We start from the raw sequence: 26,601 nt of genomic DNA, 5'->3' as shown, positions 1-26,601 counted from the left end.
TCAAGCTGACCAGTTGGCAATTAGGTGGGGCGGTGTTCACAGCTGGCCCGCGGCAGGTCAGCTATTATCACCCACACGACCAAGCAACAGTTCACACGCAGATGCGCGTGGGCCACACACACACACACACACACACACACACACACACACACACACACAGGGGTAGGCAAGAGTTACTTGCGGTGGAGACGCACACACTCAGTGCACTACAAGGAGTTTCTTATGCACGCCAATAACTTCTCTACCGACTTATGAATAGAAATATGTTGATCTTAGGGTTGGCATGAAGTGAAGAGAAATATAGATGTTATGAACTCGAGACTGTCGATTCTCCTCTTTTTTTTTTTTTTAACTCTTCTCATTTCCTGTCTTCCACAGGCCTGCGGCAACTTTTACGACGATGGCGAGTGTAAGCTTGAGTGTCCACCGATGCAAAGATACAACCCCACAACCTACTCGTGGGAGACGAACCCGAACGGCAAGTACGCCTACGGGGCCACCTGCGTCAAGAGCTGTCCGGAACACTTGCTGAAGGACAATGGCGCCTGCGTCAGGTCGTGCCCCAAGGGGAAGAAGGCTGTGGATGGCGAATGTGTCCCATGTAGTGGCCCTTGCCCCAAGACCTGCCCGGGGAAGAAGTTCATCCACGCCGGCAACATCGACTCCTTCAAAGGATGCACCATAATCAGTGGGTCTCTCACTATCATGGATCACTCGTTCGACGGTTACCAGGATATCTTTCCTAACTTCACACTAGCGGAGAAGTATCCAAGGATGCACCCGTCCAGGCTGGAGATCTTTAGCACGCTGAAGGAGGTGACTGGCTACATCAACATTCAGGCCACGCATCCAGAGTTTACGAATCTCTCCTTCTTGAGAAACTTGGAGGTGATTGGCGGGAGAGTTCTGACTGAGTACTTCTCCTCCCTATACATTATCAAGACATCCCTGAAGAGTCTCAATCTCAGATCACTGAAAAGGATCCGCTCTGGTAAAGTGTGCATCCTGGAAAATAAAGAGCTCTGCTTTGTGGAGAAAATCAACTGGAAGAAGTTCATCGTCAAGGGCGATGACTCGAAGACAAACCCACTGACGCTGTTGCAGAACAATGCAGACAATGAAGAATGCGTGGCCGAAGATCTGGTGTGCCATGACGAGTGTAGCGACGAGGGCTGCTGGGGTACTGGGGACAACGAGTGCCTCTCCTGCAGGAACTTTCAGTTAGGCAACAGGTGCGTCAATAACTGTAGCTATCCTGGGATCTACCAGATGGGTCCGAAAGTGTGCGGCTTCTGCCACAAGGAGTGTAGCAGTAGCTGTCATGGGCCAGACTCTAATGACTGCGACCGGTGCAAGAACGTGAAGGACGGGCCCTTTTGCCTAGAGCGATGCCCAAGTACAAAGTACGATGATAATGGAGAATGTAAATTATGTCATGAGAACTGTGAGGGCGGGTGTAAAGGTCCCAATAACACCATAGGCGACCGCGGCTGCACCTCTTGCAAGAAAGCAGTAATCAGTGGCGACCTGGAGGTGCAGTACTGTCTGGCGGAGAACGAATCCTGCCCGAACGGTTACTTCTCCGAGTGGGTGGTTCACCAAGAGACAGGCGACTTGAGGAGACTTGCGGGTAAAACCATCTGCCGCCGCTGTCACCCGCGATGCAAGAACTGTACGGCTTATGGTTTCCATATCAGTGTCTGTTACGAGTGCGTCAGCTACCGCCGCGGGGAACATTGCGAAGATGAATGCCCTCAGGACTACTACGCAGATGACAAGCTCAACGAATGCTTCAAGGTAACCATCTTTATTAGCCTGTATTTTTCATGTATAATTCTTATATATACTATGTACTGCAACAACAAAAGAAAGTAATCCATAAACTCTACGATTTTCAGTGGATTCTCTTTTCACACTTACTGTAAATTGTTTCCTGACTAACAGTGTTCGGCGGAGTGTTCCAACGGATGTTCGGGCCCTAACGAGTCCCAGTGCCAAACTTGCCGTAACTACAGGATCTACCTGAAGGGCGAACCAGGCATGAACAACACGAGATTTAACTGCACCGCGACTTGCCCTTCAACACTGCCATATAAGATCTTTCCTGAAGATGCCTCAGACCCCTACTGTGGCAAGGACCCGCTCCCTCTTCCGCTGTAAGTACACCTTCCTCTTAACGTCACAATTATTTGTACAAATTAGATATACTGTAGGAAGTCTTACGTGCAGAGTTAAACCATAAGTTAATCTTCCCGTGGTATTGTAACTGAAATGTTCTGTTGCCCATTTGCTTATTCAGAATTTCTTTTACATAGTACACAAAGAGTTATACACCTGTGTACTTGTACCTATAAGATATAGCATTTCCTAAACCAAGAGTTCATAACCTACAAAGCTGTTGTTGTTTCGTGGAGCGTAAATCTGGAAATACTTCCATGAATTAGGTTGTTAGGATAGGTCATGAGAGAATGTCCCGATTTCGTTCGTGGTCCTGTGAAACGCAGGGAATGGTATCCATTGCCTATGATTTATGGGAAATAGGCTGTCTCAGCGTGTTTAAAATCCACCATGTACACGTTATTAACACGTTATTACCATCGTGCCTCACTTCTTTACTCGTATTTCATTGACTTTAATGATTGTTCTGATACGAAGGGCAATAATTGATTTGAACATGGTAGGAAACATGCGTACTAGCATGAAAGTACTAGGCTAAAGCTGCGCTAGCGCGAAGTGAGAACGTTTGCATGTGTAGTCCTACATAAAAATTCAAGCTTGGAAATTCCTGTCCTTTGGACTGGAGTTATTTTTGAGACATTCATCCTGGTGAAGGGTTGTACGTGTTCCTTGAAGACTTTAAGTTGTAAATGGATTTTAGTGTACGTTTTTCACTTTAACAACCGCATCCATTGATCATAGGCTGTTGCTGTATATATATATAGCCTTTGTCAGACAAGGGAAATAATTAAATAGATGAATAACTTACGATAGTTTATTAAATACAAGGCCTCTGCCATGAAACATACAGAGAGAAGTTAACCCAGAAACAAGGAGGAACCGTGAACCATGAGAGGCTTCTTGCCTACATCTCTTAATGGACGAAGCAAAGAACTGACAGACCACTCCGAAAAGGAGGATTAGATTCTCAGCAACAACTTTTCCCTGTAAAAAAAACTTTTTATTTGAGTTAACAACAATGATGTCTAGTGTTTATAGCCTGTGGTGGATTTGGCAAAAAGAAATATACAATAAAGGAGATGAAGTCTACATAAAGTGCGTCTTTCAAAGGAACTGTTGCAGTATTCGATCAATTAATTCATGTAAAAGGGTTCTTGTTATAGGTATGAATAACGAATTTATCATACTTTCGAGCTCGTAAACTCGCTCATTATATACGCTCGCCATTGGTCTTAAGGATCAAAGCTTAAAATGTAACCGTGAAACACTTTTTTTTGAAAAATTGTCGCTCATGCAAAGGTAGAAAAACTGATTTCTTCCATTTCTTTCCATCCTGACGATTTCAACAAGTTTAGATGAAGATGAAATATTATCGTGTTAGTTTCAGACGCGTGACAATATCACCATTGTTATGTTCTAAAACCATGGAACCATGTCAGTACCATCGGTGAGAAATGGGTCTGAAACTAGAAAATAGGTTCAGTATTCATTTATCTTCATGGTTATAAACATGTTAGAAAATAGGTTCAGTATTCATTTATCTTCATGGTTATAAACACTAGAAAATAGGTTCATTAATCATATTAACCTTCATGTTTGAAAACAGGAGAAATTAGGTTCATTGATCATATTAACTTACATGGTTAAAAACGCTAGAGAGTAAGTTCATTAATCATGTTAATCTTCATGGTTAAAAACTAGAAAATAGGCTCATTAATCATAACAATCTTCATGGTTAAACTCACTAAAAATAGGTTCATTTATCATATAACCTTCATAAATGGTAAAAGGAAAACTTCTCCATGGAGAAATTATTATGATGAAGGAATGGATCATCGTGAGGAAGGTAACTATACAGAAGAGCTAATGAAAACACTGCTATGTTTACAGAGATGATGAGAGCATTCCGGCCATCTTGGGAGGGACGATGGGTTGCTTGTTCCTGCTGTGCACGTTTCTGGCGGTGTTCTGCTACCTGTGGTGGCAGCGGAACAAGACCAAGGAGGCGGCTCTCAAGATGACCATGACCATGATGCCTTACGACGACAACGAACCCCTGAAGCCCACAAACATTAAGCCTAACCTGGCCAAACTACGCATCGTTAAGGAGGCGGAGCTGCGCAAGGGTGGAATTCTTGGCTACGGCGCCTTCGGCACTGTGTATAAGGGTGTGTGGGTGCCGGAGGGAGAAAACGTCAAGATTCCTGTGGCCATTAAGGTTTTACGAGAAGGTATGGCGGCACACAGTTTTCTTAATAATAGTTACTGTTGAATGACACTAAGTGTGTGTGTGTGTGTGTGTGTAATTAGATACTTGTACTTTACAGGTAGGGAATTTTACGCCAGTAGGATCCCTTCTTTTGAATTTTACGCTCAGGCAACATTTTAAACATTTGTATGCGATAATTTTCAGTTTCATTATTCGGTTTCCTTTATTCATCAGCTACTTTTATACAATAAAAGTACTTCTGTACATCCTTCCTCAGAACCCGCTTACTTTATTTCGTGTAATAGCCTGGTGTTGTTCTGTCTTTGCATCTTCCTAAGAAATTCATTGTGTGCTTGTGTAATTACCAATGGCGTACAGTGTCAGGAGAGAATTCTGAGACTACACACGTTGCCCACAGCTGGTTGGGGGTAGGTGGACTTTATACTTATCAAGTGGTAGGGTTATTATGGCCAAAAATATATATTTAAGAACCAACTATCGTAATACCCTGACCCACTTATGCCGAGCACAACCTGCTTGATGAATAAGCCCAGAGATGAACACGTAGGAGAATGCATCTAGGAATAACTAAATTATTCAGAACATTGGAAAGGTAACGTAGTTAGCAGTTTTTCATGTTAGATATAGTTGAAAAGTTATGTTCCTCCCTGTTGGAGGCGTTTGTAGTCTGGTGTACACACGTAATAACATCTAAACAATCATTAAACTGTATCACCAGGATCTCTTTTAAGCTGATTTGAATTTTTTTTGTTTGTTTTTTATTTCTCAGACTGCTTCCTTTTGGACGCGTGTGACGATATACACCACGGGGAAAAAAAAAAAATGGCGACTTGTTAACAGAAACTTTGCTGGTGTTGTACTTAGTAAGAAATGTCGCTGCATTGTTATTTGCAAAGCGCTGTGTTCATTATGGAGGTTTTACATGTACTGTCACCATTTAGATAAATGGTAATTGTGATCCAGACCTTTACATGGACCTCTTCGGCCTAGTTTAACAATTGTCCTTTTTTTTTTTCTGAATTTGCTGCTTATATACTATAGGCCATTCGAAACAATTAGGAAAGGTTGGAGGACGACAGTGGGCCTTCATTTTCTCACGACTCCAAAGTCGACATTACCACTGAACATTGTTCTCTCACGGCTGGGCTAATTGATTAAAAGTCTCACTTCCGTTCGTTAACTGACATCTAATGGCATACGCGCCATGTATCATGAGTTAAATTAACAATTGCACAATAACTTTTTATTTCCCTTTTTTTCGGAGAACGTAGCATTGGACCACGCTAATTGTTTTGACATATAAATCTGCGTTTTTTATTTTAGTTCAAAGTTTCATAAAAATATCCTTTTCGGAATTTTTAGAATGGTTCAGGCATTGTAATAAAATACTTGAGATGAATTACCGGTGTCACACCATACGATTTAGTGTGATAAATCCCAAATCATCATTGTTATCTAACTTGGCTGTGGATGCACCTCCTAATACTACTAAGATTTTTAGCTAACACATTCTACCTTGAATCCATACCTATAACTTACACAGTGTACCACAAGCTATACCCATACTTACAACCAACGTGTAATTAATGGTTTCTAGTCAACCTATTACACCCTTGATGTCTACAATTTCTTACCAGTGCTTATCTTATCTAATCTAACGCATACTTTGTCCACGTTAAGTGTAAGATAGTCATCACTATTTTTTTTTTTTTTTTCAGGCTCTGGAACTAATGTGAACAAGGAGATCCTCGAGGAGGCATATATCATGGCATCAGTGGATCATCCAAACCTTCTCCAGCTCCTGGCTGTGTGCATGACTACCCAAATCATGCTTGTAACACAACTCATGCCACTTGGTTGCTTGTTGGATTATGTTCGCAATAACAAAGACAAGGTATGGTGATTGTTTGACGGTATTGAGTATATGCCATTTTTGTTGTGCTGAGCCATTTTTCTTGGTATATCAAGGTAGTTTTTTGCACGTTGATTTGGAATTTTATAAAGATACTATTCATATATTTTAAAGAGAAATTTTCATTTGTAGACTTTCTTTAAACATAACTCCATTTAATATTAGTTATCTTTTTTTTCTAGATTGGATCCAAACCACTTCTAAACTGGTGTACCCAAATTGCTCGTGGAATGGCATACCTAGAGGAGCATCGTCTTGTTCACCGTGATCTAGCGGCTAGAAATGTTTTGGTGCAGACACCAAATTGTGTTAAAATCACAGACTTTGGCTTAGCCAAGCTCTTGGACTATAATGAAGATGAATACAAAGCTGCTGGAGGAAAGATGCCTATAAAATGGCTAGCACTGGAGTGTATACAACATAGAATCTTCACTCATAAGTCTGATGTTTGGGCCTTTGGTAAGTTATCATTCACATAATTTACAACAGGCCATAGATACATTCTTAGTATTTTTGAATTTTATTTATCTTGATACATTTTTTCTTGTACAAGAGTAACAATATTGTAGATTTTGACAGTACAGTGGTAGTTTTATTTACTCATTATTTTCTTATGCAGGAGTGACAGTATGGGAGATTCTAGCTTATGGTGGCCGACCATATGAGGATATCCCTGCAAGAGAAGTACCTGACCTACTAGAAAAAGGAGAACGTCTCCCTCAGCCTGCTATCTGTACTATTGATGTTTACATGCTAATGATTCGTTGCTGGATGTTAGATGCTGAGAGTCGCCCAAGCTTCCGTGAGCTAGCTGAGGAATTTGCCAAGATGGCACGAGACCCAGGCCGCTTCTTGGTAATTTCAGGAGACAAACTCATGCGCTTGCCTTCATATACACCTCAAGATGAGAGGGAGCTTATCCATTCTCTGTCATCAGCAATTGAAGGTGATGGTATTGTGATGGCAGCAGAAGAATACCTACAGCCCAAGTACAGTAGTGGGATAACTGGCATCACAGGTACTACTACCACCACTACTTCTTCAAACTCAACATCTGACCCCACTACGCCAGTGAAAAAATCTGTGGGAGGATACAGCATGGGTGCTGGTGCAGAATATATATCTGGAAGAGCAGAATCTCCCCAGAATCGCCATAATCTACAGAGAGAGAGGAAATATGCGCATTTAGAAGCTGGAGCTGCAGGGTCACCAGGACAAAGGCCCCGAGGTGATTCTCTCACTTCACGCTATTGCTCTGATCCGCTCAAGATGCTAGGTAAAGGTGTGTCTCAAGTGCACCTTGGCGCCACATGCTTTTGTTATTTGTTGCACCAATATGCTTATTCTTCTTTGTGTCATCATATATCTGGTAGTGTCTTTACAGCCTCATTTATTCTTCAGTATTTCTGTAGCGATATGTGTTAAAGTTCAGTTGAATTAAGCACCACAAGTCACTCCCAGTACTTGAATCTACTGTAATTTTTCACATTCATGCTGTGAAGGGCACATGTTTTGGGTGGTCAAAAAATGAGTCTGGCAAAAAAAAAATACAATATGTTCGTTACATTTTTGGTGGAAAATGTATTCAGAACGTAAATTCTCAGGTTAATTATTCAGAATATTATAATACTTGTAATGTTACTTGGCAAATAGTTATCTTGCTAACTTATCATGAAAGTAATTTGCTTAGTCAAGGAAAAGCCTTAATTCATCTGAATATTCTTTTGACCTGTTAGTTACCTTTCTGTGTGTTGCTCTCACTGAATATTGTTTTAGTAAACTTTAGCTCCCAGTTATGAACTTTTCATACAGTCTGATTATGTTTGATTATTGCTATTGCATCTTTTATTTTCATTGCAATGATGAGTTGTTCAATCAGCTTTTTATGTAGATTATTGAAATAGCATAGCCTTCCCACATCAGCTTGCTTGTGCATCTTGTTAAGTACTCTCCTTAAACCTCTGCATTTAAGAGTATATACGTCTGAATCATTTTCAGTGTCTAAACTTTTTATCTGTTGCTGATCACTACTGTAAAACAGTAATACATGTGGTATCTTCCTGATGACATTAGTTCTCCATTAGCACTGCAGTTGTGTAACTGATGATATGAATAAAAAATTTAGACACACGTAAATGTACACTTATCACATTCTATATACTAATTCCATTTAACCTTCCTTTATTGTCCTCTTCATTCACAAACTACTGTGAAAAAGCATGTGAATTCACTTGGCTTAACACTTTTTACATCAAAAAATGCTGTCCATATTGCAGATGTAGGTGATGATGATTGCTTTAATGGCCATGGGCCACCAAATTCAGCTCCTGGGTATGGTTGGGTTGGAGACCTCAGGTTGGACCTTCCTGTTGATGAAGATGATTACTTGATGCCATCACCCCAGCCATCAGGACTAGCCACTGTAGGTCCTTCTCATCAGCATTACATGGACCTTATGGCTGATGCTCCAGGTAAATTTATTTGGTACCAATATTATAAGATTATTTTTTTCTACATATTCGCCATTTCCCATGCTAGCGAGGTAGTTAAGAACAGAGGACCGAGCCTTAGAGGGAATATCCTCACTTGGCCCCTCTCTCTATTCCCTCTTTTGGAAAATTAAAAATGAGAGGGGAGGGGATTTCCAGCCCCCCCACTCCCTCCCCTTTTAGTCACCTTCTACGACATGCAGGGAATACGTGGGAAGTATTCTTTCTCCCCTATCCCCTGGGATAATAAGATTAGTTATATATAAAAAAAATGTTGATAATCAAATTTAAGCAATGTGTGTTGAATTTAAAGAAAGAGGAAAGAGCATGGTGAAATAAAGGTGCAAGAAAGTTGAGAACATGAGGTTGAAAGTACCAGAAAATAATTAATGGAAGGCAAAAGTTCAGGAAATATATTAATATAAAGAATATGGTAGGTAGTGGTTGGTAGGCTGTCACCAACCAGGGAGGTATATTGCCTGTACTACCTCGTGGGGTATCAGGTAGCTGTCTTTTCTTTCTGCTCTACCCACACATGGACTGTTGGCATTCTGTCTACAAGCATAAAATCTCTCCTTGTCACACATAACTCCCACAAATCATTCTTCATAACTCTAGATTTTCCTGTGGTAAGTGCTGTGCACTAACCCAGCCTTTTGGCAAAATTCTAGGAGCAATAGATACAAGAAGTAGGTAGGAACATTTGAGAGGAGCATTAGGTAGTAGTAGATAGGAACAGTAGCTTGGAGCATTAGGTAGTAGATGGTTGGAACATAGGTGGGTACATTATTTAATAGTAGTTGGTGGGAATATAGGATAGATGCCTCTAAAAACACTGATAGAATTGCCCTCTGACAGTGGCCTGTTGAGGGAAAGGCACTAAAGGCTAAAAAGCGGCTCCAAGTTCACCAGTTATAAAGATTTTGCTGTGGCCACTTCTTTGAGGGAGTTCTGAAAAGGAATATGTGTCTGAGAAAGATAGATAGAATATGAAGATGGGAGTATACATACTCCCCTCCTTGTATTTTGACTTTCTAAAAGGGGAAACAGAAGGAGTCACGTGGGGAGTGTTCATCCTCCTCGAAGGCTCAGATTAGGGTGTCTAAATGTGTGTGGATGTAACCAAGAGGAGAAAAAAGGAGAGATAGGTAGTATGTTTGAGGAAAGGAACGTGGATGTTTTGGCTCTGAGTGAAACGAAGCTCAAGGGTAAAGGGGAAGAGTGGTTTGGGGATGTCTTGGGAGTAGAGTCAGGGATTAGTGAGCGGACGAGAGCAAGGGAAGGAGTAGCACTACTCCTGAAACAGGAGTGGTGGGAGTATGTGATAAGAGTGTAAGAAAGTAAGCTCTAGATTGATATGGGTAAAACTGAAAGTGGATGGAGAGAGATGGGTGATTATTGGTGCATATGCACCTGGGCATGAGAAGAAAGATCATGAGAGGCAAGTGTTTTGGGAGCAGCTGAGTGAGCGTGTTAGTATTTTTGATGCATGAGACCGGGTTATAGTGATGGGTGATTTGAATGCAAAGGTGAGTAATGTGGCAGTTGAGGGAATTATTGGTGTACATGGGGTGTTCAGTGTTGTAAATGGATATGGTGAAGAGCTTGTAGATTTATGTGCTGAAACAGGACTGATGATTGGGAATACCTAGTTTAAAAAGAGGGATATACATAAGTATACGTATGTAAGTAGGAGAGATGGCCAGAGAGCGTTATTGGATTACGTGTTAATTGATAGTCACGCGAAAGAGAGACTTTTGGATGTTAATGTGCTGAGAGGTGCAACTGGAGGGATGTCTGAACATTATCTTGTGGAGGCGAAAGTGAAGATTTGTAGAGGTATTCAGAAAACAAGAGAGAATGTTGGGTGAAGAGAGTGGTGAGAGTAAGTGAGCCTGGGAAGGAGACTTGTGTGAGGAAGTACCAGGAGAGACTGAGTACAGAATGGAAAAAGGTGAGAACAAAGGACGTAAGGGGAGTGGGGGAGGAATGGGATGTATTTAGGGAAGCAGTGATGGCTTGTGCAAAAGATGCTTGTGGCATGAGAAGCGTGGGAGGTGGATAGATTAGAAAGGGTAGTGAGTGGTGGGATGAAGAAGTATTATTAGTGAAAGAGAAAAGAGAGGCATTTGGATGATTTTTGCTGGGAAATAATGCAAACGACTGGGAGATGTATAAAAGAAAGAGGCAGGAGGTCAAGAGAAAGGTGCAAGAGGTGAAAAAGAGGGCAAATGAGAGTTGGGGTGAGAGAGTATCATTAAATTTTAGGGAGAATAAAAAGATGTTTTGGAAGGAGGTAAATAAAGTGCGTAAGATGAGAGAGCAAATGGGAACATTAGTGAAGAGGGCTAATGGGAAGGAGACTTGTGTGAGGAAGTACCAGGAGAGACTGAGTACAGAATGAAAAAAGGTGAGAACAAAGGATGTAAGGGGAGTGGGGGAGGAATGGGATGTATTTAGGGAAGCAGTGATGACTTGTGCAAAAGATGTTTGTGACATGAGAAGCGTGGGAGGTGGATAGATTAGAAAGGGTAGTGAGTGGTGGGATGAAGAAGTAAGATTATTAGTGAAAGAGAAGAGAGAGGCATTTGGATGATTTTTGCTGGGAAATAATGTAAACGACTGGGAGATGTATAAAAGAAAGAGGCAGGAGGTCAAGAGAAAGGTGCAAGAGGTGAAAAAGATGGCAAATGAGAGTTGGGGTGAGAGAGTATCATTAAATTTTAGGGAGAATAAAAAGATGTTTTGGAAGGAGGTAAATAAAGTGCGTAAGATGAGAGAACAAATGGGAACATCAGTGAAGAGGGCTAATGGGGAGGTGATAACAAGTAATGGTGATGTGAGGAGATGGAGTGAGTATTTTCAAGATTTGTTGAATGTGTTTGATGATAGAGTGGCAGATATAGGGTGTTTTGGTCGAGGTGGTGTGCAACGTGAGAGGGTTAGGGAGAATGATTTGATAAACAGAAGAGGTAGTAAAAGCTTTGCGGAAGATGAAAGCTGGCAAGGCAGCGGGTTTGGATGGTATTGCTGTGGAATTCATTAAAAAAGGGGGGTGACTGTATTGTTGACTGGTTGGTAAGATTATTTAATGTATGTATGACTCATGGTGAGGTGCCTGAGGATTGGTGGAATGCTTGCATAGTGCCATTGTACAAAGGCAAAGAGGATAAAAGTGAGTGCTCAAATTACAGAGGTATAAGTTTGTTGAGTATTCCTGGGAAATTATATGGGATGGTATTGATTGAGAGGGTGAGGGCATGTACAGAGCATCAGATTGGGGAAGAGCAGTGTGGTTTCTGAAGTGGTAGAGGATGTGCGGATCAGGTGTTTGCTTTGAAGAATGTATGTGAGAAACACTTGGAAAAGCAAATGGATTTGTATGTAGCATTTATGGATCTGGAGAAGGCATATGATAGAGTTGATAGAGATGCTCTGTGGAAGGTATTAAGAATATACGGTGTGGGAGGCAAGTTGTTAGAAGCCGTGAAAAGTTTTTATCGAGGATGTAAGGCATGTGTACGAGTATGAAGAGAGGAAAGTGATTGGTTCTCAGTGAATGTTGGTTTTCTTGTGCTACCTCGCTAACGCGGGAGACAGCAACAAAGTATAATAAATATTGAAGATGGTAGTAAGAAAGCTGAAGTTAAGTGCAGAGACTTGTGAAGGAGTAAAATTAGAGATGCTTGTGTACTTACATACATACAAAGACATATCCATATATTCACATGTACATATTCATACTTGCTGCCTTCATCCATTCCCATCACCACCCTGCTACACAGGGAACAGCATCTCCCACCCCCCTTTCCAGCAAGGTAGTACAGGAAAAGACAAGAAGGCCACATTCTAACACACTCAGTCTCTATCTATCATGTGTAATGCACCAAAACCACAGCCCCCTTTCCACATCCGGGCCCCACAAAATTTTCCATGGTTTACCCCAGACGCTTCACATGCCCTGGTTCAATCCATTGACAGCACGTCGACCCCGGTATACCACATCGTTCCAATTCACTCTATTCCTTGCACATCTGTCACCCTCCTGTATGTTCAGGCCCTGATTGCTCAAAATCTTATTCACTCCATCCTTCCACCTCCAATATACATGTATTTATTATTATTATTATACTTTGTTGCTGCCTCCTGCATTGGCAAGGTAGTGCAAGGAAACAAACGAAAGAATCACCCAACCCACCCACATACATAGACAAATACATTTATACACATGTACATAATTCATACTTGCTGCCTTTATTCATTCCTGTCGCCAGCCCGCCACACATGAAATGACAACCCCCTCCCCTCCGCACATGCGTGAGGTAGCACTAGGAAAAGACAACAAAGGCCACTCAGTCTCTAGCTGTCATGTATAATGCACCAAAACCACAGCTCCTTTTCCATATCCGGGCCCCACAAAACTTTCCATGGTTTACCCCAGATGCGTCACATGCCCTGGTTCGATCCATTGACAGCACGTCAACCCTGGTATACAACATCGTTCCAATTCGCTCTATTCCTTGCACACCTTTCACCCTCCTGCATGTTCAGGCCCCAATCGCTCAAAATCTTTTTCACTCCATCCTTCCACCTTCAGTTTGGTCTCTCGCTTCTTGTTCCCTCCACTTCTGACACATATATCCTCTTTGTCAATCTTTCCTCACTCATTCTCTCCATGTGACCAAACCATTTCAATACACCCTCTTCTGCTCTCTCAACCACACTCATTTCAGAAGTGGTGGAGGATGTGTGGATCAGGTGTTTGCTTTGAAGAATATATGTGAAAAATACTTTGAAAAGCAAATGCATTTGTATGTAGCATTTATGGATCTGGAGAAGGCATATGATAGAGTTAATAGAGATCCTCTGTGGAAGGTATTAAGAATATATGGTGTGGGAGGCAAGTTGTTAGAAGCAGTGAAAAGTTTGTATGGAGGATGTAATGCATGTGTACGAGTAGGAAGAGAGGAAAGTGATTGGTTCTCAGTGAATGTTGGTTTGTGGCAGGGGTGCATGATGTCTCCATGGTTGTTTAATTTGTTTGTGGATGGGGTTGTTAGGGAGGTGAATGCAAGAGTTTTGGAAAGAGGGGCAAGTATGCAGTCTGTTGTGGATGAGAGCTTGGGAAGTGAGTCAGTTGTTGTTCGCTGATGATACAGCGGTGGTGGCTGATTCAGGGTGAGAAACTGCAGAACCTGGTGACTGAGTTTGGTAAAGTGTGTGAAAGAAGAAAGCTGAGAGTAAATGTGAATAATATCAAGGTTATTAGGTACAGTAGGGTTGAGGGACAAGTCAATTGGGAGGTAAGTTTGAATTGGGAAAACTGAAGGAAGTGAAGTGTTTTAGATATCTGGGAGTGGATTTGGCAGCGGATGGAACCATGGAAATGGAAGTGAATTATAGGGTGGGGGATGGGGCGAAAGTTCTGGGAGCGTTGAAGAATGTGTGGAAGTCGAGAACGTTATCTTGGAAAGCAAAAATGGGTATGTTTGAGGGAATAGTGGTTCCAACAATGTTATATGGTTGCGAGACGTGGGCTATAGATAGAGTTGTGCGGAGGAGGGTGGATGTGCTGGAAATGAGATGTTTGAGGACAATATGTGATGTAAGGTGGTTTGATCGAGTAAGTAATGAAAAGGTAAAAGATATGTGTGGTAATAAAAAGAGTGTGGTTGAGAGAGCAGAAGAGGGTGTTTCGAAATGGTTTGGTCACATGGAGAGAATGAGTGAGGAAAGATTGACAAAGATGATAAATGTGTCATAGGTGGAGGGAACGAGAAGTGGGAGACCAAATTGGAGGTGGAAAGATGTAGTGAAAAAGATTATGAGTGATCGGGGCCTGAACATGCAGGAGGGTGAAAGGGGTGCAAGGAATAGAGTGAATTGGAACGATAAGGTATACCGGGGTCAACATGCTGTCAATGGATTGAACCAGGGCATATGATGCGTCTGGGATAAATCATGGAAAGTTTTGTGGGGCCTAGATGTGGAAAGGGAGCTGTGGTTTCAGTGCATTATACATGACAACTAGAGACTGAGTGTGAACGAATGTGGCCTTTGTTGTCTTTTCCTGGCGCTACCTCACGCACAGGCGGGGGGAGGGGTTGTCATTTCATGTGTGGGTGGCGACAGAATGACTAAGGACAGACGTATGAATTATGTACATGTGTATATATGTATATGTTTGTGTGTGTATATGTATGTAAATGTTGAGATGTCTAGGTATGTATATGTGCGTGTGTGGATGTGTATGTATATACATGTGTATGTCGGTGGGTTGGGCCATTTATTCTTTCGTCTGCTTCCTTGTGCTACCTCACTAACGCGGGAGACAGCGACAAAGTATAACAAATATAAATATAACATATGTCTTACCTTTTCATTACTTAATTGATCAAAACACTTCACACCACATATTGTCCTCAGACATCTCATTTCCAACACATCCACCCTCTTCCGCACAACCTTATCTATAGCCCAAGCCTCGCAACCATATAACATTGTAGGAACCACTATTCCTTCAAACATACCCATTTTTGCTTTCTGAGATAACGTTCTCGCCTTCTACAAATTTTCAACACTTCCAGAACTTTCGCCCCCTCCCCCACCCTATAATTCACTTCCACTTCCATGGTTCCACCTGCTGCCAAATCCACTCCCAGATATCCAAAACACTTCACTTCCTTCAGTTTTTCTCCATTCAAACTTACCTCCCTATTGACTTGTCCCTCAACCATACTGTGCCTAATAACCTTGCTCTTATTCACATTTACTCTCAGCTTTCTTCTTTCACACGTTTTCCAAACTCAGTCACTAGCTTCTGCAGTTTCTCACCTGAATCAGCCAGCAGCGCTGTATCATCAGCGAACAACAACTGACTCACTTCCCAAGCCCTCTCATCCACAACAGACTGCATACTTGTCCCTCTCTCCAAAACTCTTGCATTCACCACCCTAACAACCCCATTCATAAACAAATTATACAACCATGGAGACATCACACACCCCTGCCGCAAACCAACATTTACCGAGAACCAGTCACATTCCTCTCTTCCTACTGATACACATGCCTTACATCCTCGATAAAAACTTTTCACTGCTTCCAGCAACTTGCCTCTCGCACCATATACTCTTGATACCTTCCACAGAGCATCTCTGTCAACTCTTATCATATGCCTTCTCCAGATCCATAAATGCTACATACATATCCATTTGTTTTTCTAAGTATTTCTCACATACACAAAGCAAACACCTGATCCACACATCCTCTACCACTTCTGAAACCATACTGCTCTTCCCCAATCTGATGTTCTGTACATGCCTTCACCCTCTCAATCAATACCCTCCCATATAATTTCCTAGGAATACTCAACAAACTTATACCCTGTAATTTGAACACTCACCTTTGCCTTCGTACAATGGCACTATGCATGCATTCCGCCAATCCTCAGGCACTTCACCATGAACCATACATACATTGAATATCCTCAACAACAGTCTCCCCCTTTTTTAATAAATTCCACTGCAATACCGGCTTTCATCTTCTGCAAAGCTTTCACTACCTCTTCTCTGTTTAGCAAATCATTCTCCCTGACCCTCTCACTTCGCAAACCATCTCGACCAAAACACCCTATATCTGCCACTCTTTCGTCTAACACATTCAACAAATTCAAAATACTCACTCCATCTCCTTCTCACATCACCACTACTTGTTATTATCTCCCCATTTGCCCCGTTCACTGATTATCCCATTTGTTCTCTCATCTTGCGTACTTTATTTACCTCCTTCCAAAACATCTTTTTATTCTCCCTAAAATTTAATGATACTCTCTCACCCCAACTCTCATTTGCCCTCTTTTTCACCTCTCGCACCTTTCTCTTGACTTCCTGCCTCTTTCTTTTATATAACTCCCAGTCATTTGCACTATTTCCCTGTAAAAATCGTCCAGATGCCTCTCTCTTCTCTGTCACTAATACTCTTACTTCTTCATCCCACCACTCACTACCCTTTCTAATCTGCCCACCTCCCACGCTTATCATGTCACAAGCATCTTTTGTGCAAGTCATCACCGTTTCCCTAAATACATCGCATTCCTCCCCCACTCCCCTTATGTCCTTTCCTCTTGCCTTTTTCCATTCTGCACTCAGTTTCTCCTGGTACTTCCTCACACATGTCTCCTTCCCAGGCTCACTTACTCTCACCACCCTCTTCACCCAAACATTCTCTCTTCTTTTCTGAAAACCTCTACAAATCTTCACCTTCGCCTCCACAAGATAATGATCAGACATCCCTTCAGTTGCACCTCTCAGCACATTAACATCCAAAAGTCTCTCTTTCACATGCCTATCAATTAACATAATCCAGTAACACTCTCTGGCCATGTCTCCTACTTACATATGTATAGTTATGTATATATCTCTTTTTAAACCAGGTATTCCTAATCACCAGTCCTTTTTCAGCACACAAATCTACAGGCTCTTCACCATTTCCGCTTACAACACTGAACACCCTATTTACACCAGTTATTCCCTGAACTGCCACATTGCTCACCTTTCATTCAAATCACCCATCACTATAACCCGGTCATATCCATCAAAACTGCTAGCATTCTCAATCAGCTGCTACCTAAACTAACCTAACCTGACCTGGAAGATGAGCACTCTCCACATGACTCCTTCTTTTTCCACTATTAGAAAGTTAAAATACAAGGAGGGGAGGGTTTCTAGCCCACCCTTTAGTCAACATCTACGACACACAGGGAATGTGTGGGAGATATTCTTCCTCCCCTATCCCCAGGGATAAAATTAAGGTTTCAAATAAAGTAAGGATAAAATAAGGTTCCAACAGTGTTATATGGTTGAGAGGCATGGGATAGATAGGGTTCTGCGTAGGAGGGTGGATGTGTTGGAAATAAAATGTATGAGGACAATATGTGGTGTGAGGTGGTTTGATCGAGTAAATAATGAAAGCGTAATAGAGATATGTGATAATAAAAAGAGTGTGGTTGAGAGAGCAGAAGAGGGTGTATTGAAATGGTTTGGTTACATTGATAAAATGAGTGAGGAAAGATTGACTTAGAGGATATATGTGTCAGAGGTAGAGGGAACAAGGAGAAGTGGAAGACCAAATTGGAGGTGGAAGGATGGAGTAAAAAAGATTTTGAGCGATCGGGTCCTGAACATACAGGAGGGTGAAAGGCATGCAAGGAATAGAGTGAATTGGAACGATGTAGTATACCGGGGTCGACGTGCTGTCAATGGATTGAACCAGGGCATGTGAAACGTCTGGGGTAAACCATGGAATGTTTTGTGGGGCCTAGATGTGGAAAAGGAGCTGTGGTTTTGGTGCATTTCACATGACAGCTAGAGACTGAGTGTGAATGAAACAGGCCTTTGTTGTCTTTTCCTAGCGCTACCTCACTCGCGTGCAGGGGAAGGGGGGTGCCATTTCATGTGTGGTAGGGTGGCAGCGGAATGGATGAAGGTAGCAAGTAAGTGTCTGTGTATATATATGTATGTATGTATAAATTGAAATGTATAGGTATGTATATGTGTGTTTGTGGGCAATTATATATATATACATGTGTATGTGGGTGGGTTGGGCCATTCTTTTGTCTGTTTCCTTGCACTGCCTCGCTGATGCGGGATACAGCAACAAAGTGTAATAAAAAAATGATGAGCTTTTTTCTTACTTGTTTACTGTGTAATGCTTCTTTATTGAGCAAGTTTCTCTATTTGGTGATCTAACATTTTCTGTCAGTAATAATAAGTCAGTGTGGACACTGAGTATATGAAGATTTTGTGTTGATTTTTTTTTACATTGTTAAAGATGTACTGTACACAAAAATGATTGGCATCATTATTTTATAATTTAATGATTGTATACCTGAGACTTTATCCAGGAAGTAATGAAATGATGTATGGTTAATGATTATTCCAGATGGGCGGAGAAATGACAACAACCAGATGCGTGGATTCAAGGGACCTAATGGAACAGCTGGACAACAGTGGGGGGGCATGGACAACCCTGAATATCACATGATGAATGCACGTGCTCAGATGTATGCTGGCCGCCGAATACATCCTCAGCAGACAGTTGGGGTACCAGTACTGGAACCTGGCCACTTTAGCAGCTATGGTAGTAGCAGTGGACATAGCAGTGTCAGCAGTAATGGGCTTCCACAACATCAGCCACAACTTCCTCAGCAGGAGGTGGCACATGAATATTATAATGAGCTCTTGCCTCACGCAACCCACACTTTGGCAGCACGTAGTGAAACTACTGTTTGAGTGTGGGATGTTTTGAACATAAACAGTTGAATGGTCAGATTGGTGTGCTCTTCCATGAATTACCCCAGAACCTTGTCCTGACCCCGTGTGCCTTCTGTAATTGATATGAGACAAACAAGTGACACTTGTGGTGAAGATTGTTATAAAGAACTAGTTTTAAAGGACAAAAAATCAGGAACATTATGAAATGCCCTTGTCAAAACTACAGTGCTAATTAGTGCAAAAATACTGTTCTTATGACATATGAACCACTTAGAATTTGTGATAGTGACATTTTTAAATTTAAATCTATAGTATTCCTCACTTGATATGTGATATGCATGGATGCCAATTTGTGCATATAATGGACATCTTAGAATATCAAGTCGCCATATCCTTTGACCAGTGTGGAAGACTGTGAATCAGTTGTTACTGACGGTTAGGTCTGGCTTTAACCAGGCCATATACGAGCTCCAATTGGCTCGCTTTTACTGTGATTTTAATATAGTTTTATGTCTTTTGACCATTTTGCAAGTTTTACAGTAGCATTAATGCAATATAGATTTTTGGGTGAATACAAACTGGGGAAGCTTGTAACAGTTAGTGATATTAACAGAGAGTGACATGAAGTGGTGATTCAGGATTTTTCAACTCCATAGATCCATCTGAGATGCTAACCAAGGGAAACTATTAGATGGTAAAGTCATCATGTTATCTTAAACCAGTGAAAATCAGAAATGACATTTAGAAATAGGGCCCTTTTACAGTCTCATGACAGAGACTCATGCTATAAAAAACAATACCCAAGTAGTGATCAAGATTTGAGCCAAATATTTGTTTGATTGAAAATTAGAAATATGAGTGGAACCAGTTCGGTATGTTTTACATGAAAATTTATAAACTTATAGAAGTATGGATTTTCTTGGTGACAGATTTTTTAATGATAAGTAATTTTAAGAAAAGTTTAAAGTAATACACTATGTAAAATATAGCCGGATTTTCATAGTTACTTGACATTGCTGTAAGAGTGATTATCTTAGATTTTATTAAATGCAAAATTTTCTGTATTATGTTCACGAAATGGTAAGAGATCACATACACCTGGGTAGTAATAATGCATGTTAGCCAAGTCTCAGATCGATGAGCTGCTGTTGTAGTCAGTCTTTCTAGATACAGTATCATATGTAACTTTTAATGCTCGAAGACAGAACAGTTCATTACCCCACATCACATTCTTGCCATCACTGAACTTCCGTTATCTTGTGTTTTTTTACAAACTCTCTGTGACTGGTGTTTGTAAAGTGACAATGTTATGTCAATACTGTACAAGCTAATTTCCTGATATAAGTGGTAAATAATAATGAAATCTGTTGAAAAGCTCTCTGAGGGTAATGGTCATAGGTCTTCATGTGTAGTACTGACCGCTCTTAGTTGCCAAGTTGTTCCTGGGCACCTTCAAGTGCACCAGAATTGCCGCATTCAAGATGATAGGTATTCCATGTGCCAAAAGTATAGTTATCTCTTCTCTGCCATCTTTTTCTGTGGTAGACCAAGCAGTAGTCATTTCATATTTGTCTCTACAGTAAAACAAAATTGGTTATTTGTAAGCTGAAATTGTTTCCAATTATTCGTCAATTTCCTCAGGAAATCATGTGTAAGCCCCATGTCCAAATGTATTTTTTGAGAATACTTAGAAGTTGAGTTTGTGAAATGGTCAAGATTATATTTTATCTTTTTAGGTAAGTAGTATGGAGTATTTAAGCTCCCTGTTTCCTTTATTCACACGATGCATTGGTATCAGTACAGTATCTCAGTTTTACAGCGATTGATTTAATGTGGTCCGTATGGTTGATGCTGAGATGACAGTGCCGAGTATAGTACAAAGTAATTCTTCCAATACCCATTCCAGTTCACATGCTTGGTCTGCCAACTGCACAAATTTTAGCATTAAAATTTTCTCTTGACATCTCGTGCAATACTCTCAGTGCGTAAATATTGCCATCACTTTGCTTAATTTTCATTAATGAAATTTTGGTAGCTTCAAGCTTAAACGGACAAGAACCCTATTCTTTGGTTTGACAGTGTTTTTAGGAAAGTATGTTGTCTATCAGTTAGTTCTTTTGTTCAGTGTACAGTGTTTTATATATGAATATGTAAGATTTTAATGCAGTTGAACGTGCATGGATAGATGGGTTCTCAGTGACACTCTTAATTTATATATATATATATATATATATTACTGTACTTTGTGAGTGAAAAGTAATGTTTGGTGAAGCTGTATCTTTAAGAGTACCGTTTCATCACAGAACTTGTCACTCTACAGGAGTATACATTTCCCTGCTATTGGAAGTAGCACAGCCTTGGGCTGCAGGTACCTATAGAAAGGTCCTGGGGTATTATGAGTAATATATGTACATGGACATACTCTTTTTGAAATTGTTGGGTTGGTATCGTTTGTCGTGAAGACATTCAGTGTTTAACATTTTTATATGTTTACATAAATATAAATTGTTCAATACTCCTGACACTTGGGCTTAATATTTTGTAATCAATGAATTGTGACAGAAAGTATGCAAGTTTCCTATACATATAAAAAAAAATGCAGATTTTTTTTTTTTTTTTTTTTTTTAACACTTTTAAAACCCATCATGTCCATTGCACAGAAGTGTACAATATTGTATAATATAATTTGTTGGCCAAATACAGGGGTCTCAAAAAGTGGTTGCCATTTCTGAATAAATGCTGTCTTTTTGAGTCATCTGTACACTTAAACTTTTTCTGTTAGTCAGGGACCTGTAAAAAGATAAAGTTGCATGATGAAAAAATTTGGACAAAAATAAAATTGACCTACATTTTATGTACATTATAGATATTATGAAAATGCAATTCTGTATAAATGAAGGTTGGGTTTTACGGTCATGTGTACTGCAATATGTGGGTGAACATATGGCCTAGGATTTGGAACATGGAAAGAAGGGATTGAGTTTTTAACAATACCCCACCCATTGGTACAAAATAAAAAGTCTCACTTATTGTGTCCATTAAAGAGGTGTAAAGTGTAATTAGGAAAGTGGGAGTGTTTAAATCCATGAAAACCTTTTTCACCTTTCATCAATATCTGTATTATTAACATGTCATCCATTTCGTACATAGTAATGTAAATATTGGGCTGTAAATTGTCTATATTTTTAGAGCAGAATTTATCATATCTCTTATCTGAATATAATAGTGTTTTATGTACTTAATGGGAATATGTACTTACATTTTCAACTTACTTTTTCCTTATTTGGTAGAAATTACTCAAAAATGGAGTAGTCAGTGTTAAGCCTGTGATGCAGTTGACAGACAGCTCTCTTATCATATGTAAGGCAATAGAGAGAATTATAAAATGTTTATGGTTGCTGAACTGAATACATGCAGTTGTAGCCATCAAGAGTTGATATGGTTGTGGACTGGTACCTAACAGATTAGCAAAAAGAAGTGTACCTATACCACAGATTTTGCAATAAAAGGTCATTTTTTTTTTTATAACTATACTTATTATCCAAAAATATTGCATTATTAATATTGCAGTGATAGACATTTGATCATGCATCATCTGTAACTCTGCTTCTGTTATGAAAAAGTTTAGATGCTGTGTGTTTGAATACAAATGAAAAATGCATTCTTAACCTTTACATTTTGTGTTCCACTAAATACTTTGAAATTATGGATTTAAATTTAAATAATTTCCAATTAATGAAATACAAAGGTGGAAAGAAAGTGCATTCAGGATAAAGAACTGGTTTTCCTTAATAATACTGCACAAAGTGCCAAATCTACCTGTATGCATTTATCTTTTACCTTCCTTTACCAAATGTTAATTCATGCAGTTAGGCATAGCTAACAGATATCCGAGTATTACAAATACTGTGAATAAAGCTTATCAAAATAAACTGATGAAAAAAAAGTGTGATAAAAGAAAATATCTATTTGTTAGTAAGACCTTCTTTAGTACTGCTAAGACTATGAATAAAAAAATAAAAAAAATTGATGAACTACACTGTTTTGAAAAGCAAGTATTTAACACGTCTAAAATTAAACATATTTTCACTTGCATAATCCTGAAAATCATGAAATATAGTAGTGTCACCCTGAAGGTAGACTATCACCTCACCTTTGGGTCCGGCAGTTTCAGGGTCAACTACTTCAGTGCAGGTAGCTCTGGCCCTTGGCAGCCTCCTGAAAGCTTTCAGGAGACACGAGCAACAGCGCGACAACCATCATGGACCCCAGCAGGAGCGGAAGAAGGACAGGAAGCTGCTCCATGTAACCTACAGGCACCTCTAGCATGGCTGCCAGATCCTGCAGGGACGTGATGCTCATGACCAGATGGATGACTTTGCCGAGAGGATCAACGTATGGGTCCTGGAGGTTCCTCAACTGTGAGATACAAGGGTGGAGGGCTCAGCTGCCCAAAGAGAGGCAGTTTGATACTGTAGGACCTCATGTGCCTGGCCTGGAGGAGGTTCACCAACCTAGACAAGTAGCGGATGAGCAACGTTCTGATCACTGTCGGGAGGTGAAAGCATGGCCTGAACAGGAATCCCGAAGACATATGGTTCATCACAATCATGATATTACCTGATGGGTAGAAAGGTTCATTACAATCATGATATTACCTGATGGGTAGAAATTATTAACCCAAGTCAGGGTCTTGTCTAGCAACACCATCACCACTTCTTTCATCTACTGTACTTGTGGGTGAATAGCCTTGAAGCAGCCCACAATACAAGTTATATGGTGCTTATTTATACAGTTTAATTACCTTGCTTTAATAACATGTTAGTAGTATCTCAAAGAAAATATACGAAATCATCACTTCTTGTTTAATTAAATATAAAAGAGGTCAATGCTGAAAACAATAAACAACTACACTAACATGATTTGAGAGTAAATGTTTTGTTTATACTTGTCTAAAAGTAATTGTAAGGAATAGTAGTTCCAACAATAAAATATGGTTGCGAGGCATGGGCTATAAATAGGGTTGTACGAAGGAGGGTGGATGTGGTGGAAATGAAATGTTTGAAGACAATATGTGGTGAGAAGTGGTTTGATTGAGTGAGTAATGAAAGGGTAAGAGAGATGTGTGGAAATAAAAAGAGTGTGGTTAAGAGAGCAGAAGAGGGTGTGTTGAAATGGTTTGGGCATATGGAGAGAATGAGTGAGGAAATATGTATCAGAGGTGGAGGGAAAAAGAAGCGGAAGACCAAATTGGAGGTGGAAGGACAGAGTGAAAAAGATTTTGAGCGATAAGGGCCTGAACATACAGGAGGGTGAGGGTGTGCAATGAAGAGAGTGAACTGGAACGATGTGGTATACTGGGGTCAACATGCTGTAAGTGGACTGAACCACAGCACGTGAAATGTCTGGGGTAAACCATGAAAAGGTCTGTGGGGCCTAGATTTGGATAGGAAGCTGTAGTTTCAGTGCATTACACATGACAGCTAGAGACTAAGTGTGAATAAATGTAGCCTTTTTTGTCTGTTCTCCTGCAGCTACCTTGCTGAAGCAGTGGGGCAGGATAGCATCAGGAATGCAAGCAAGTTTGAATGTGTACATGTATGTATATATATATATATATATATATATATATATATATATATATATATATATATATTTTAAACTATTCGCCATTTCCCGCATTAGCGAGGTGGCATTAAGAACAGAGGACTGGGCCTTTTTTGGAATATCCTCACCTGGCCCCCTCTGTTCCTTCTTTTGGAAAATTAAAAAAAAACGAGAGGGGAGGATTTCCAGCCCCCCGCTCCCATATATATATATATATATATATATATATATATATATTTTTTTTTGCTTTGTCGCTGTCTCCCGCGTTTGCGAGGTAGCGCAAGGAAAGAGACAAAAGAAATGGCCCAACCCACCCCCATACACATGTATATACATACGTCCACACACACAAATATACATACCTACACAGCTTTCCATGGTTTACCCCAGACGCTTCACATGCCCTGATTCAATCCACTGACAGCACGTCAACCCCGGTATACCACATCGATCCAATTCACTCTATTCCTTGCCCTCCTTTCACCCTCCTGCATGTTCAGGCCCCGATCACACAAAATCTTTTTAACTCCATCTTTCCACCTCCAATTTGGTCTCCCACTTCTCCTCGTTCCCTCCACCTCCGACACATAAATGGTCAATCTTTCCTCACTCATTCTCTCCATGTGCCCAAACAATTTCAAAACACCCTATTCTGCTCTCTCAACCAAGCTCTTTTTATTTCCACACATCTCTCTTACCCTTACGTTACTTACTCGATCAAACCACCTCAAACCACACATTGTCCTCAAACATCTCATTTCCAGCACATCCATTCTCCTGCGCACAACTCTATCCATAGCCCACGCCTTGCAACCATAGAACATTGTTGGAACCACTATTCCTTCAAACATACCCATTTTTGCTTTCCGAGATAATGTTCTCGACTTCCACACATTCTTCAAGGCTCCCAGGATTTTCGCCCCCTCCCCCACCCTATGATCCACTTCCGCTTCCATGGTTCCATCCGCTGCCAGATCCACTCCCAGATATCTAAAACACTTTACTTCCTCCAGTTTTTCTCCATTCAAACTTACCTCCCAATTGACTTGACCCTCAACCCTACTGTACCTAATTACCTTGCTCTTATTCACATTTACTCTTTAACTTTCTTCTTTCACACACTTTACCAAACTCAATCACTAGCTTCTGCAGTTTCTCACATGAATCAGCCACCAGTGCTGTATCATCAGCGAACAACAACTGACTCACTTCCCAAGCTCTCTCATCCCCAACAGACTTCATACTTGCCCCTCTTTCCAAAACTCTTGCATTCACCTCCCTAACAACCCCATCCATAAACAAATTAAACAACCATGGAGACATCACACACCCCTGCCGCAAACCTACATTCACTGAGAACCAATCACTTTCCTCTCTTCCTACACGTACACATGCCTTACATCCTCGATAAAAACTTTTCACTGCTTCTAACAACTTGCCTCCCACACCATATATTCTTAATACCTTCCACAGAGCATCTCTATCAACTCTATCATATGCCTTCTCCAGATCCATAAATGTTACATACAAATCCATTTGCTTTTCTAAGTATTTCTCACATACATTCTTCAAAGCAAACACCTGATACACACATCCTCTACCACTTCTGAAACCACACTGCTCTTCCCCAATCTGATGCTCTGTACATGCCTTCACCCTCTCAATCAATACCCTCCCATATAATTTACCAGGAATACTCAACAAACTTATACCTCTGTAATTTGAGCACTCACTCTTATCCCCTTTGCCTTTGTACAATGGCACTATGCACGCATTCCGCCAATCCTCAGGCACCTCACCATGAGTCATACATACATTAAATAACCTTACCAACCAGTCAATAATACAGTCACCCCCTTTTTTTGTTTACCAAATCATTTTCCCTAACCCTCTCACTTTGCACACCACCTCGAC

The 26,601-nt window shown here is 40.6% G+C and overlaps 1 protein-coding gene across 4 annotated transcripts in view; it reads left to right on the top strand.

Moving 5' to 3' along the window:
* Egfr (epidermal growth factor receptor) overlaps positions 1-22,602 on the top strand; it is a 397,002-nt gene extending 374,400 nt beyond the window's left edge. For 2 of the 4 annotated variants that reach the window (XM_071656716.1, XM_071656712.1), the window contains 8 exons: positions 379-1,797; positions 1,945-2,156; positions 4,069-4,409; positions 6,127-6,302; positions 6,503-6,779; positions 6,940-7,602; positions 8,597-8,791; positions 18,749-22,602. In XM_071656716.1, coding sequence (XP_071512817.1) covers positions 379-1,797; positions 1,945-2,156; positions 4,069-4,409; positions 6,127-6,302; positions 6,503-6,779; positions 6,940-7,602; positions 8,597-8,791; positions 18,749-19,098 — 3,633 coding nt within the window. In that variant the 3' untranslated portion in view covers positions 19,099-22,602. The remainder of the gene's footprint in view (positions 1-378; positions 1,798-1,944; positions 2,157-4,068; positions 4,410-6,126; positions 6,303-6,502; positions 6,780-6,939; positions 7,603-8,596; positions 8,792-18,748) is intronic. The other 2 variants (XM_071656714.1, XM_071656713.1) reach the window with 2 other exon arrangements.
* The last annotated feature ends 3,999 nt before the right edge of the window (positions 22,603-26,601 follow it).

This window comes from Panulirus ornatus, chromosome 63, assembly GCF_036320965.1.
Source record: "Panulirus ornatus isolate Po-2019 chromosome 63, ASM3632096v1, whole genome shotgun sequence".
Classification (NCBI taxonomy): Eukaryota; Metazoa; Arthropoda; class Malacostraca; order Decapoda; family Palinuridae; genus Panulirus; species Panulirus ornatus.
Note: the sequence above shows the minus strand (reverse complement) of the source record. Positions and strands in the feature narration are given on the sequence as shown.